Genomic DNA, 12,574 nt, shown 5'->3' on the forward strand with positions numbered 1-12,574 from the left:
TTTAAATAGGACTTTTTTAATTCTTTACAGAATCGTTTCTAACTAATTTACAAACAAGTCAGGTGGCTGCCGGGGCCGGAGCCCAGCAGCAGGGTGGATCACACATTCAAGAAGCAGGCTTTACAGCTAGTCACTAGTGGGTTGGTTGGGGGCTGTCTGTATGCCCAACCTCTGCACTCAGTGTCATGACCATCTTTGATTGCATTACTCCCATAAGAAACAAATCCAGGAATGAGTTCACACAGGTAAAAACAGTGTGGGGAGAGGGGCACTCAGGATATCCCGACAACAGCCTTCCCAAGAGCACCAGCTCATAATGCCCACTGGCCCCTGCTGCGAGGTCTCTTCCTGAAAGTGTTATTTCCATCAGTGATGTGAAAACATGATGTCCAGGAGGGGTTCAAGGCACACGTGGTCTCTGCGTTATACAGGACTGGGGCAGTGGGGGAGTGCAAGTGAAAGATGTCATTGGGGGCTGGACTAATTCAGTTCAATCAACCTTTCGTCACAATTGTCTAATAATGCACTAATCAGTGTTTTTACTACACCTGGGATACTAGGAAAGTCTAATCAAAATAGGAAGCCCGATCTTAAGTTATTTACAAATCCCAGCAAACATAGATGCTTGTGCCATTCTGCTAGACAGGCTTCTGCAGAGGGGAAAATTTTAACAGTGCAGGGGATGTTCATTGTTATGATGGCTCTATATTCTTGTGCGCACTGGGATTCTGCCGTCAATCTTCTTATAGGCAAAGGGCATGGCACAGACTCTCAGCTCCCTCTCTCTTCACCGCCGCTGGTTCAGTCCCGCCAGATTCTTTATCTGTTGCACACCAAGCGAATGGAACAGAAATGAAGAGACGATGAAAGTAATTAATACCAGTAGTACATGGATGTTCAGTGTGGCTCCATGGAGCTGTTCCTTCCAGCTGGTTGGGGATCTGTCTCTGTGGGAGGGGACTAGGCAGATATCAGGCAGACTGGGATTGCAGAAAGAATTCCCAGATATTGCATGCTCACCACCACAGCAATCTAACCTAACAGTTTACTGGAATTACATCCATCCTCTCCTCTCTTGCACTGGTGTCAAGCCTTCTTAACAGCCAATGAGGGCTGTGCTGTGGCTCCCTCTACAGCACAATCAACATCACTTCCTGAATTGGCTAGAGGTGTCCTTGGAAAGCAATACAGACCCTCTTTCCTAACTCTCCAGGGTCTTAGTGCCCCATCCAGCCTTGGGAGGAACAATCTCAGCACCTGGACTTGGACTCCTCCCATCGTTGACATGTGCTGCTTTTGAACTACTGAACTTGTCCTTTTCCTTTTAAATGACCCCTTTAACCTCTTTTAACCTCTCCCACTTTGTGAGTAATGTAACTGATGGTAAAAAGATGCCCTGATACACTCAATCTTCAACAATGGGATGTGCCCTGACACCTGGTGCAAGCAGAGTTCATTTACAGTGATGAGATTCGCAGTGTGGCAGCAGTAACTCTAATATAGCATGCAGATTTCTTGTGGCAGAGGATCTTGGAGTCCTTTCAACAAACCCTAACGGTCTGAGACGAAGGAGCTAATCTGACAGGTGACAGTCTAGAGGGTGGGATTAATCCTTAACTGCAACAACAGTAAAAATTGTTCCCAAGTAATGCTCCGGTCTTAAACATGAAGAAAAGCTTATTTCTATTAGTGGGAAGGTAGTTTTGTTGCATGTGTAATCTGTGTTGTAGAGAAATCCAGTACAGAAACACAGTGCTGACAAGCTTTGCTTGCTAAAATAATAGTATAATATAATCTATTTATTTAGCACCCTTTCATGCCAAAGGAACTCAAAGCACTTGATCAGTTATAAACAGGCACAGAGGAAACACTTCATATATCACAGACCTGCTACCACCTTGGTGGTGGAACACAGCCCCTTTTTAGTGAAAGAAGAGGATACTGTATCCAAATGAGATTGTAGAAATAACTTAATCCAGAACATAATCCCTCGAATAACAGTTTGGCCAGGACACTGGCACAAGCACCCTGACTCTCACAATAAGTGCACCAGGGGATATTAAGCCATCACAAGTGGTCAGGAACTTGGTTTTACATCTTACCTGAGCGCAGACCTCTTCAGCAGCACAGTATCTCCTACTGGAGCAGGAGTTCAGGACTGACTCTGAGGGAAATGCACCCCCTACTGTTTAACCAAACACTAATTCCTAATTCGGTCACTGAGCAGGAAAGACATTACAAGGGAAAAAGACTGATACGTTCTTTATTCTGACCTCTCTTCCTCTCCTCCTTCCTTCCCCCCCCAATCCTCAAACATCCAACCTGTAGCTGCATTTTTTTTTTTTTTGGCACTGTATTGTGAGTTCTTTCATAGGGAAATCAGCAGGCCATTTAAATATTTCCTCCCCAGAAAAAAACATTTCAAGATGCTCGTGACTTGAAGCTCCACCAGTAAAGAAGCTAACGGACAATAAGCTACTATCTCCCTGACAGAAATACCTCAAGAGAGACGCTCTCAGCTGGGTTCTAAACTTGGGATGGAGAAGAAACCAACATCAAGTCTGGGTGAGGAACAGAAACAACCCTCTTTAGATGCTCTGCTTTCAACACTACTTACAGTAACGGCAGCTCCCATTAGGCCCTGGACGAGTGCTTCTCCCGTTGACTGTACCTAGGCAATACAAGAACACATTATTGCTTTCTGCTGATTTTACACTTGTATAGGCTCATAGGCGAGGTTTACACACATGTAACTCATTGCAAGCATGTGTTGCCGTGATGGAGGTGTTTGTATACACCCAGTGATGCAGAAAGGTGACATCCAAACACAGGTTCAGAGTGGAGCACACGGACAACCAGTACATAGGCCAAGTGGTGACACCCACGGACAAATATACTAAAGCCATAACACAGGAATGGTTCAAAAGCAGAGGAGGGACTTGCCTGGAATTCTCCCAGTGATGTTATCTAAGTGGGCCAATCTGGCATCAAACACCGTGACTCAATGTAACTATTTGGCTGGATTTACATGGAGAGGCATACACATGGAAATCACTGTCTGTGTGATTTATACACATTTGTTGTTATTGTACTAACAGTGCACATGGCTCGCCCGTCAGTATATTTTGTGTGTGTGTGTACTGGCTGATTTGGGCCTAGGTCTTGCTGTGCATTAGCACTGAACCATGTCCAGTTGCACACACATCACCTCACCTACGTAGGCCTATGTGTATGTCTACATTGAAACCACGGGGTGTGATTGCAGCTTGAGAGGCCGAGGCAGCATGGGCTGTAGAAGCCTGTGTGGAACCCTGGGTAATAACTCAGGCAGCTAGCACGCACTTAAACTCATGCTGCTGCAGCTTCACGGGTCCACTGCCCAAGCTAGCTAGACTAAAGATAGCTTGGGTATGTCTGTTCAAGCTGCAACCAACCCATGAATGCAGTATAGACATGCCCTATGTTCCATAAACTATACATATAGTGTTACCTGTTTAGCTGTATGACCCATCTTCATGGCATCAGCTATTCTGTTTTCCAGGAAGTGCCAAGTCTCTTCAAAGTCAGGAGACGAGTCCTGCATCATCACCAACTCAGTAGTGTTGTAGATGCCAGCCAGCACTGTCCGACGAGTGTACCAATTAATCTGCAAGGATATGAATCATGAGTAAGGCTATGATTTTGTCATGGATATTTTTAGTAAAAGTCATGGACAGGTCATGGGCAATCAACAAAAATTTACAGAAGCCTGAGACCTGTCCCTGACTTTTGAGGGGGTTCCCCCATCAGGGGAGGGGCCTGGGAGCGGCGGGCGGGCTGGCTGATAGCTCCAGCCTCAGGGCAGAAAATGTCACTGAGGACTCTGGAAGTCACGGATTCTATTATCTCCGTGACATAATTGTAGCTTTAATCATGAGACACAAGGTTAAGCACTGTCCAGTAAAATGCAGATCTCATAAGCTGACCTGGGGAGGGGAGAGGTAGAATAGAGGTAATCTCTCCCAAGTTACCAGCTGGGCAGTGATTGATCCAGGGTGAAGGGACAGCTCAGCAGACAAGACAGATTGAAATCAATGGAAGTTAGAACCCTAAATACCTTTGTGGCTCTGGGCCTTAAACTAGTATTAATGTACAAATTGTGCTTATGCAGTAGGCCACCACCCTCTGACACTGCAGCTGCTCTCCTGGCACCAAACTGATATCACAATTACACTGACCACCTGGTTCTGAGCAAGAGAGAGAGAGAAAAAGCAGCATGTAGAAAATTGCTGACCAAAAGTCACACCACCACTACCTGCTTCAGAGGTCAAATAGGTTGCTGCAGGAGTCAGGAAGGAATCCAACCTCAGCCTATTCTTTGATGCTCAGTCAGCCAGATGCATTGTGGAAGAGTTCACCTTTCCGTAAGGCATGTGTATCAGCCAATGCAATGCTCATAGCCTGATACAAGGGGTTCCAAAGAAGATGCATCTAGATTGTTCTCAGTGGTAGCAGATGACAGAACAAGGAGTAATGGTCTCAAGTTGCAGTGGGGGAGGTTGAGGTTCGATATTAGGAAAAACTTCTTCACTAGGAGGGTGGTGAAGCACTGGAATGGGTTACCTAGAGAGGTGGTGGAATCTCCTTCCTTAGAGGTTTTTAAGGTCAGGCTTGACAAAGCCCTGGCTGGGATGATTTAGTTGGGGATTGACCTGCTTTGAGCAGGGGGTTGGACTAGATGACCTCCTGAGGTCCCTTCTAACCCTGATATTCTATGATTCTACGATGCAGTATAACAAATCCTATATTCAGAACCAATCCCCTGATACCACATGCCGAGTTATTACATTGCTGCTAGCAATGCCATAAGATGCTATACCAGTTCAAGGCTGAAACCCTGAAACTCTCCAGTTTGTCCATCGCACTTGAATAATTCCCAGGCCAAGCAAAAAAAAAAAACTGTAAAGGGACTCTTACTTTTCAACTTGGTTTGCTGTCGTGATTAAAAACCCCAAGTTGCAGCAGAGGAAGGAGCAGCGGTGGTTGCTCCATTCACAATTAAAAGCACCAGAAAAAATGTCAGACATAAGTTGTGAACACATGGTTAGAAATTGGCAAAATATTGGTTGGATAGAATGTCCTTCTACCAGCTACACCAGAAGCTTACAAACTTTTACCCCGCACATAGCCACATGTCTCAGATGTATCCCATTCTTTGCCCTTGTTCCCCTGCTGCTTCAAAGCATGCACCACACGAATCCACTGTGCAAAGTAGGTGACGGAGAGCTCCAGTTGTGTTCAAGATGCCCCTACTGGAAGTGACTGAGCTAACGCCTTCCTAGGGAAACAGGGAATGTGATCAGCTTCACTGCTCCCCACAGACAACTTGATGACTCCCTCAGAAGTAGTGATGAATAGATAGAGAATGTGAAAGAGAGGTTCTTCCATTTCAAAGGTGCCTGGGAGACTTTCAGAAACAGCTCTGAAATGTCATCAATGACTTTCAGACTCCATAAGGGACTTAGATTTCCTGGTGTGATCACCTCCTTTCAGCTGCTTTCTGGTTTATTTCTTTAATTTTTCTGTCATCTTATTTATTTTCCACTGCAGTAGCTATTTTATACTCATATGTGAAGTTTATTAAAGTAGTTTGTTAAGATGGCTCATTTAACTTTCCCCACTTCCCACCGATGTCTTCATGAATTAAAAATAATTTATTAATTGCTTTAATTAAGGTTATAATTTACTTTGCTTTTATTTCCTGCCAGAAAGATGAAGGCTTTAATAAGCTACTGGTATTTTTAGGTAGCTGCTTTGAAGGGTTTGAGGAGAATCTGCACATGCTATCATCAATGGTGGAGACAGTAGCCTGAACAGAAACATTTCTTTTAAGATGGTGAACGTTTGGATCAACTTTTCTGTCCCTGAGTTACACTCACATAAAATCTCAAATTGTGGCTGGGTCTAAAAAAAAAGAACATTGTTATAACGAAGTCTAAGAGAGCAACACCTTTTAGTTTATGCCAACTACAGCCAGTTATAAAGACACAGGGTACAATTTACAAAAGCACATAAGTTACTTAAGAGATGATTACTCCTGGGAGAATTCTGCGCCACTTCGCAATGCAGAATTTTGCAGAAATTAATGTTGTGCGCATAGAATTTCCTTTTGCCCATGGAAATGGGCTGCAATGCTACTGGCTACCACTAGGGGCTGCTGGACCCAGCAGAGCCCAGCTCTCACATAGAAGACACTGCCGGGGGGGAAGGGGAGGGTGTATTGGCTGTGGGGGGAGCACCGTGGTTGGGCTCAGGGGAGGGGGGGGTTGTGTGTGTCTGGCCCCCTGGCTGGGCTCTGGAGGGGAAGGGGGTAGAGAAACAGGAACTGGGTTGTCATAGGGGTTTCTTTAACTCTACGCCTGGGGGAATTTGTGAGTGTGTCTGTATTATTACAAGCAACAGAGGGTCCTGTGGCACCTTTGAGACTAACAGAAGTACTGGGAGCATAAGCTTTCGTGGGTAAGAACCTCACTTCTTCAGATGCAAGTATTATTACAGACGTACTTGCTGACACATATTTTGAAATAAGTTACCAAAATAACTGAAACTGATGTGATTACGTAGTGTTGTTTTGACAAATAAAATTTGCAGAATTGTGCAGATCTTTAAAATATTGTGTGCAGAATTTTTTATTTTTTGGCGCAGAATGCCCCCAGGAGAGGACGATGTTCCATTTTCAGCAGGGACTTAAAAGCCTACGTTTCATTGAAAGTCAATGGGCCGAAGAGCCAGATTGTAAAGGTATTTAGGCACCTAGAGATGCAGGTAGGCTTTTGAAAAATCCCACTAGGTGCCTAAGTCCCACAGACTTTCAACAGAACTTAGGCTCCTAAGTCACTGTTGAAAACGGGAACTTAAGCACTTCTGAAAATTTTGTCCTTACTCAATTCTACAACAAGGATAAAGGCTTTGCTCTGAAACAGACAGGATTGCAACGCACACTTCAATCCTTTACGTTGCTATGCAGTGCTAAAAGGTCCAACTAGTCTGTTTGCATGGCACCAGGACTTACATCGGTGGACTGATCTCCTGCATAGTGCCACATATCGTCCACCAGGCTAGTGAGGAGGTTTAGGCTGGAAGGGATGTTGTGTGGAAGCAGCAGAATGCTTACAGCCTGAGAAGGAAGGAGACAGACAAGTGGAGAGAAGCACACAGCATTAAAACAAACCGACACACAATCTTTTGCATGCATTGATTTTTTTTTCCATGTCGCTATTGTCCTGTCTCCGCCTCGAGCAGAAGGCATTCCCAGTCCCATTCATCTAGCAATGGTCTCTTTCATGTGGCTTCTCCTTGGGTAGCAGGGCCATTATGAATTCTATTGGTGCCTCTCCTTCTTGCAAGAAAGAAACCCTCCCACCCTCCTGTGGGAGGCCTCCATCTTCCTTCACAGCACAATTACCATATTAACGCTATCTTCCTTCTCTCTGTGGGGAAAACTGGATGAAGCTACCCAATTCTGCAGCGATGCTTACAGATCAGCTGGTAGCTACTGAAGCTATACTGACTCCCACTGGAATTGAGCACCTCACCTGCAAACACCTCCTAGTCTTCTTCTGGCCCAAGGAGGGAAGAGGCTAAATCCAAGAATTAAGCTTGGATGTTCAGCAAGCCAGCATCAAGTTCCAACAGCTCATCAAGCTACCTTAGTTTGTGTTTTTGAAGGTTCACTTTAGTGTTTTTGAAGGTTTATCATTAGCACACTGGAGATGCAATATAGTGAAATAAGCACCACTTCACTTCACCATTTCCAAGCATCAGAGGAGCAGAATGCAACATACCCCAGGACCCGTGCTACAAGGAACCTGACTTGCAATTTGAGTGCAGGAGCAATCCTGCACAGAGACTGAATTCCCCTTGGAGCTTCAGAACGGAAGGGGTGCACCATGAGATGTTTGCCATTTTGGGATTGCAAGAAAAGACAGCATCAATCTCTGCTGCCAACTGTTACCCTCCAAGGACATCCCCCTACGTCTTGAAGGAACTGTCTAGTGTGGGTTTCATACACAGCTTTGGACTGGTCTGATGCACAGATTAAAGAACACATGCTAGGGAATCCAGAGGCTTCAGGGACATATTTAAAAAGAGAATCTGCAGGTCCATTTTGTACCTGGGGCCATTTCTCAATGTATGGGATGAGCATCCTCAGTCTGGCTTCCACAGCATCTCTCAAGAACTGGTCTGTCTTCTTCTTCCTGGAAGAAGAAAAACCATACCTCGATCTGCTAAAGATTCAACTTTGAATTTGCATTTTTAAAGTTTTAACCTCCATCCAAACTTAGCAGATGAGGTGCATCCTTCCCATCCCCTAATTCTGGCTCACCTCTACAAGCACATGTCTGTATGGATGGGTTCATGTGTACATGAGTAAGTTTTCTTCTGAAGCATGTGTGTCACTGGATAGTACTTCTGTCTTACACCCTGGTGCCTGTGCACCTAGGAAGACGTACGTTTCCGCGTATAGTTACTAACTACAACACATGATACTCACTCTGCCTGACCCAGCTGCACCAGCTTTTGCTGTTCCTCCAGCAGATTAGAGAGCTCAGAGTTGCACTGGGACACAAAATGCAGTATCAGCTCACTGCCGTCATTATGAAACATCCCTGCTGCAGCAACAGAGAGGCCCAGAGACTGTGGGAAGGAAGGAGAAAGACTCAGTAGGTCACTAATTGCTGAACAGGCACCATGTAGGGAATGCTGTTCGATATTTGATTTGGTACAAAACATCACATGAATTCAAAACAGAATGAAGTTACTTTACTGACAGAACAAGGAGTAATGGTCTGCGGGAGATCTAGGTTGGATATCAGGAAACACTATTTCACTAGGAGGGTGGTGAAGCACTGGAATGGGTGCTAGGGAGGTAGTGGAATCTCCATCCTTAGAGGTTTTTAAGGCCCGGCTTGACAAAGCCCTGGCTGGGATGATTTAGCTGGTGTTGGTCCAGCTTTGAGCAGGGGATTGGACTAGATGACCTCCTGAGGTCCCTTCCAACCCTAATATTCTATGATTCTATAAACCTCTCTTCCCAGACCCTTCTGTGCCCCTGCTGCTCCACACTGCGTCTAACTTTGACATTATCTTCTAGTCAGTGTATAAACAGTGGGTCAGTTCTGCCCTGCTTTATAGACAGGAGCAACCCCATGGATTTCCGTAAGGTTGCTCAAGTGTAAGGGAAGAATTTGGCCCGGGGTCTCTTTGAACTGCATCTCTCTCTAATTTCTTACTGCTCTCGGTCTCTCCTGCCACATACCTTGGCTCCCTCTGCAATGGCATCTGCTGTCCAACCGTGAGTAGGCACAAACTCCAGCGATGCTGTTAGGATTCGATGCTGCAGCTGCTCTTCACTCTCATAGTCCTCGGATTCCTCACCACCCTGATCAGTGTAACTACAAGAAGGTGTCATTATAGTGAGGGAATTCTACCATCAAATATCAAAAACCAGGACACTACGTCCTATTCTGCCACCACTAGCAGGTGCTCTCTTGATTCAGATACACACTGGGTTGTGCTTTGCTTTATGGTTCTGTTCTTTTAATAAAAACCCTGTCTCTCTAAAATCCTTCCTGTCTCTGGTGAAAATAATCCTTAAATTAACAACAGTTCATATGGGGCAAGGGAAAAAAGGGAGGGCTGGACCTAGATGGTTACCCGGTGACTATCCAGTTTTGAATATTGCTTGTGTAACTGTAAATTGTTTTGTCACCGGCCTTGTATTTAGTATATAAGGCAACCATAACTGCCAAGTTTACCAAAATCTAAAACTGAAGCATATGCTATGCAAACAAGAGAAATTCCTGCTTGGAAGCAGTTCCTATTCTGCCTCTCTGATGGCCAAGAGAACTTGCCTTTTGTCAGAGCAAAACTGAATGCCAACCTCAGAAATATCAAGTTCTGGATTAAACCTGGAATTCATGATTTATGAGTAGGTTCTACATTTGGCAAAATGCTATCTCCAATCCCTTTCTCAGCAGGTACTGGTACTGGCTATGTAGGTTACCTGTGATGTGAGCGTTGGGGCTCCTGGTCACCTGGTGGGTGTGATTCAAAATGTTGCTGGGAGGAAGATGGTGGCGGTTCCTGTTTCTGTTCATCTGAGACTCTCCTCAGCAGAGCTGAGGTCTGGAACGCACGCTGGGCTGGGTACAACGGGCATCTGACCACTGAAATGGAAACCACAAAAGTCATTGGTCTCCTTTAAAGGAGAGTGAGGAGGCACCAGGGGTGAATGAGAACAGAAACAGCGATTGGGGGAACTAGTTTTTTCCTCCAGAAAAATGTCCATCCACCGGCAGCTAATATTTGTGTGCTTGAAATAAAGGGAAGATGTTTTGTGGTAGGAAAAAATCCTGCAGTTTGTGATCTTCTTCCAACCAGCAGAGGATTTCACAACCTTGCACTGGAAGCCAAGCAAACACTGACTGGAGGCCACCACAGCATGACTTCATAGAATCATAGAATATCAGGGTTGGAAGGGACCTCAAGAGGTCATCTAGTCCAACCCCCTGCTCAAGGACTTGCCTCCTTTCTTTCCATGCTGAAACCAGTAAGGAAAAGAAAGTAAAGAGCCAGTGAACTTACAACAAAGAGCTCATGACGGACAGACTAACCAAATCCTGACAATGCTACCCTTAGACTAGGGCATTTCATTTTAAAGTGACCTGTTCAAAGACAAAATGCTTCTCTAATTTGGCTATCCCATAATAATTGTTTTTCTTTAGCCAAACTGAGGTTTGTTTGTTTTTTAATTTAATGTGTGTATATGTATATTCTGTGTCCTTCCCAAAGGGGCATGCTGCTGATCTGACAGACTGCACTTTAAAAAATCTGGGTTCACTGACGAAGCAGCTCACCTGACTTGAGATTGTAAATAAAAACTGGCTTCCTCCCCTGGTAAATGTCATCCAGTGACAGATGATATGAAGGAGCTGGCCTGCTACTTTGCTAATTCCTTTCTGGGTCTGATCATCGTCATGCCCCAAACTGCACTTTGGAAAGAATGTGCATGGCTTATTATGTAGATGTCTGGGGAGGAACGGGCCAAGGAAAGTTATTAAGGAAACTAGTTTTCATTTTCAGCCTCACTACCAAGATATTTAAGTGCAGGCTTTTATTTAAGGCTTTTCCACTGGACACTAATTCAATTTTGTCTTGGCCAGAATGGGGTTTACGGGTTAGTACATTAACACAGTTGCCCGTCTTTGGCTTAGAAAGACCCATTTCCATAGGGCTTGTCTACACAAATAGTTAGTTCGCAGCAAGCTGGGGTGTAAATCTACCACACGTTAGCCAGCTGCGCACTAGCTGTCCCTGTGGATCCTGCTGACATGCACTAACAGTTCCCTGGTGTGCTCGGATCTTCCTCATTTTGAGATGGGAGTAAATCAAAGCACACTAAGGAGCTGTTAGTGTGCGTCAGCAGGGTCTGCATGGACACTTGGTACACAGCAGGCTAGTGTGGGGTAGATTTACACCCCAGCTTGCTGCAAATAAGCGCATAGACAAGCCATTGGCTGCACAGTTCGGACACCTTCTAAGCTCTCCCTTAGGTGAAAATACACAATCTGGGACAATCTTACCCAGTTCCCTTTTTGGGGGGGAGGGGCGGGAAGAGATTAATGGGATGACCTGATAACCCTAAAGGAGATTTTCTTTATGTCCCAAGAGCCAAGAAGTTTTAACAGCAGAAACCTCCTTTCAATATCCTTCACCCAGCACTTCCTCTTCCATAACAGGCTCTTATCAGCCATCATTCCTCCCCTCCCCCCCCCCCCCCGTTTCACGCTGTTCTACTTGTTATGACTAGAACTGGCAAACAGTTGTACATAAACTGCAGTCAAACAGGGCTCCCCTCATTGTTCATACCACTTTATCACCACTGTCTGAGCCACTTGGCTCCAGTTAACCCAAAACTTGCAATAGTTCTGGATTCATGGTATTAGAGACACCAATTTCTCTTCCTTAAAGTATGTGACCTGCTGGTGTTCTTCACCATGTCAAGCCCTTACTGTGCCTGTGTCCCAATGGCACAGCCAGCCGTACATACCCTGGTTAGAATAAAGCTCAGAGGATCTTGCACCCTAACACTAAAGCCAGCATGAAGGGTACACAGTGCGTAAGAGTTCAGGTGTCAGCATGGGACACTGCAGTGAGGCCTCTACTCCTCTCCACAGACCGAGTGCTACTCTTTGTCATGGCAGGTACTGACAGCTTGCTGTGCTCGTTCGTGGTTTGGCTACAGCTGATACACGCAGGGCTCAGGGTACCAGAATACCGGTTAAACAAGACAGAACAAGGAGCAATGGTCTCAAGTTGCAGTGGGGGAGGTCCAGGTTGGATATCAGGAAAAACTATTTCACTAGGAGGGTGGTGAAACACTGGAATGCGTTACCTAGGGAGGTGGTGGAGTCTCCTTCCTTGGAGGTTTTTAAGGCCCGGCTTGACAAAGCCCTGGCTGGGATGATTTAGCTGGGAATTGGTCCTGCTTTGAGCAGGGGGTTGGACTAGATGACCTCTTGAGGTCCCTTCC

The 12,574-nt window shown here is 45.3% G+C and overlaps 1 protein-coding gene across 2 annotated transcripts in view; it reads right to left on the reverse strand.

Moving 5' to 3' along the window:
• The window catches only part of COQ9 (coenzyme Q9), a 14,637-nt gene continuing 2,063 nt past the window's right edge, over positions 1 to 12,574 (reverse strand). The window contains exons 2-9 of one of the 2 annotated variants that reach the window (XM_065566915.1): positions 10,046 to 10,208; positions 9,299 to 9,434; positions 8,534 to 8,676; positions 8,153 to 8,237; positions 7,052 to 7,156; positions 3,491 to 3,646; positions 2,618 to 2,671; positions 1 to 823 (exon numbers count right to left, since the gene is read on the reverse strand). In XM_065566915.1, coding sequence (XP_065422987.1) covers positions 788 to 823; positions 2,618 to 2,671; positions 3,491 to 3,646; positions 7,052 to 7,156; positions 8,153 to 8,237; positions 8,534 to 8,676; positions 9,299 to 9,434; positions 10,046 to 10,208 — 878 coding nt within the window. In that variant the 3' untranslated portion in view covers positions 1 to 787. The remainder of the gene's footprint in view (positions 824 to 2,617; positions 2,672 to 3,490; positions 3,647 to 7,051; positions 7,157 to 8,152; positions 8,238 to 8,533; positions 8,677 to 9,298; positions 9,435 to 10,045; positions 10,209 to 12,574) is intronic. The other variant, XM_065566916.1, reaches the window with a different exon arrangement.

This window comes from Chrysemys picta, chromosome 14 (genome assembly GCF_011386835.1).
Source record: "Chrysemys picta bellii isolate R12L10 chromosome 14, ASM1138683v2, whole genome shotgun sequence".
Lineage (NCBI taxonomy): Eukaryota > Metazoa > Chordata > Testudines > Emydidae > Chrysemys > Chrysemys picta.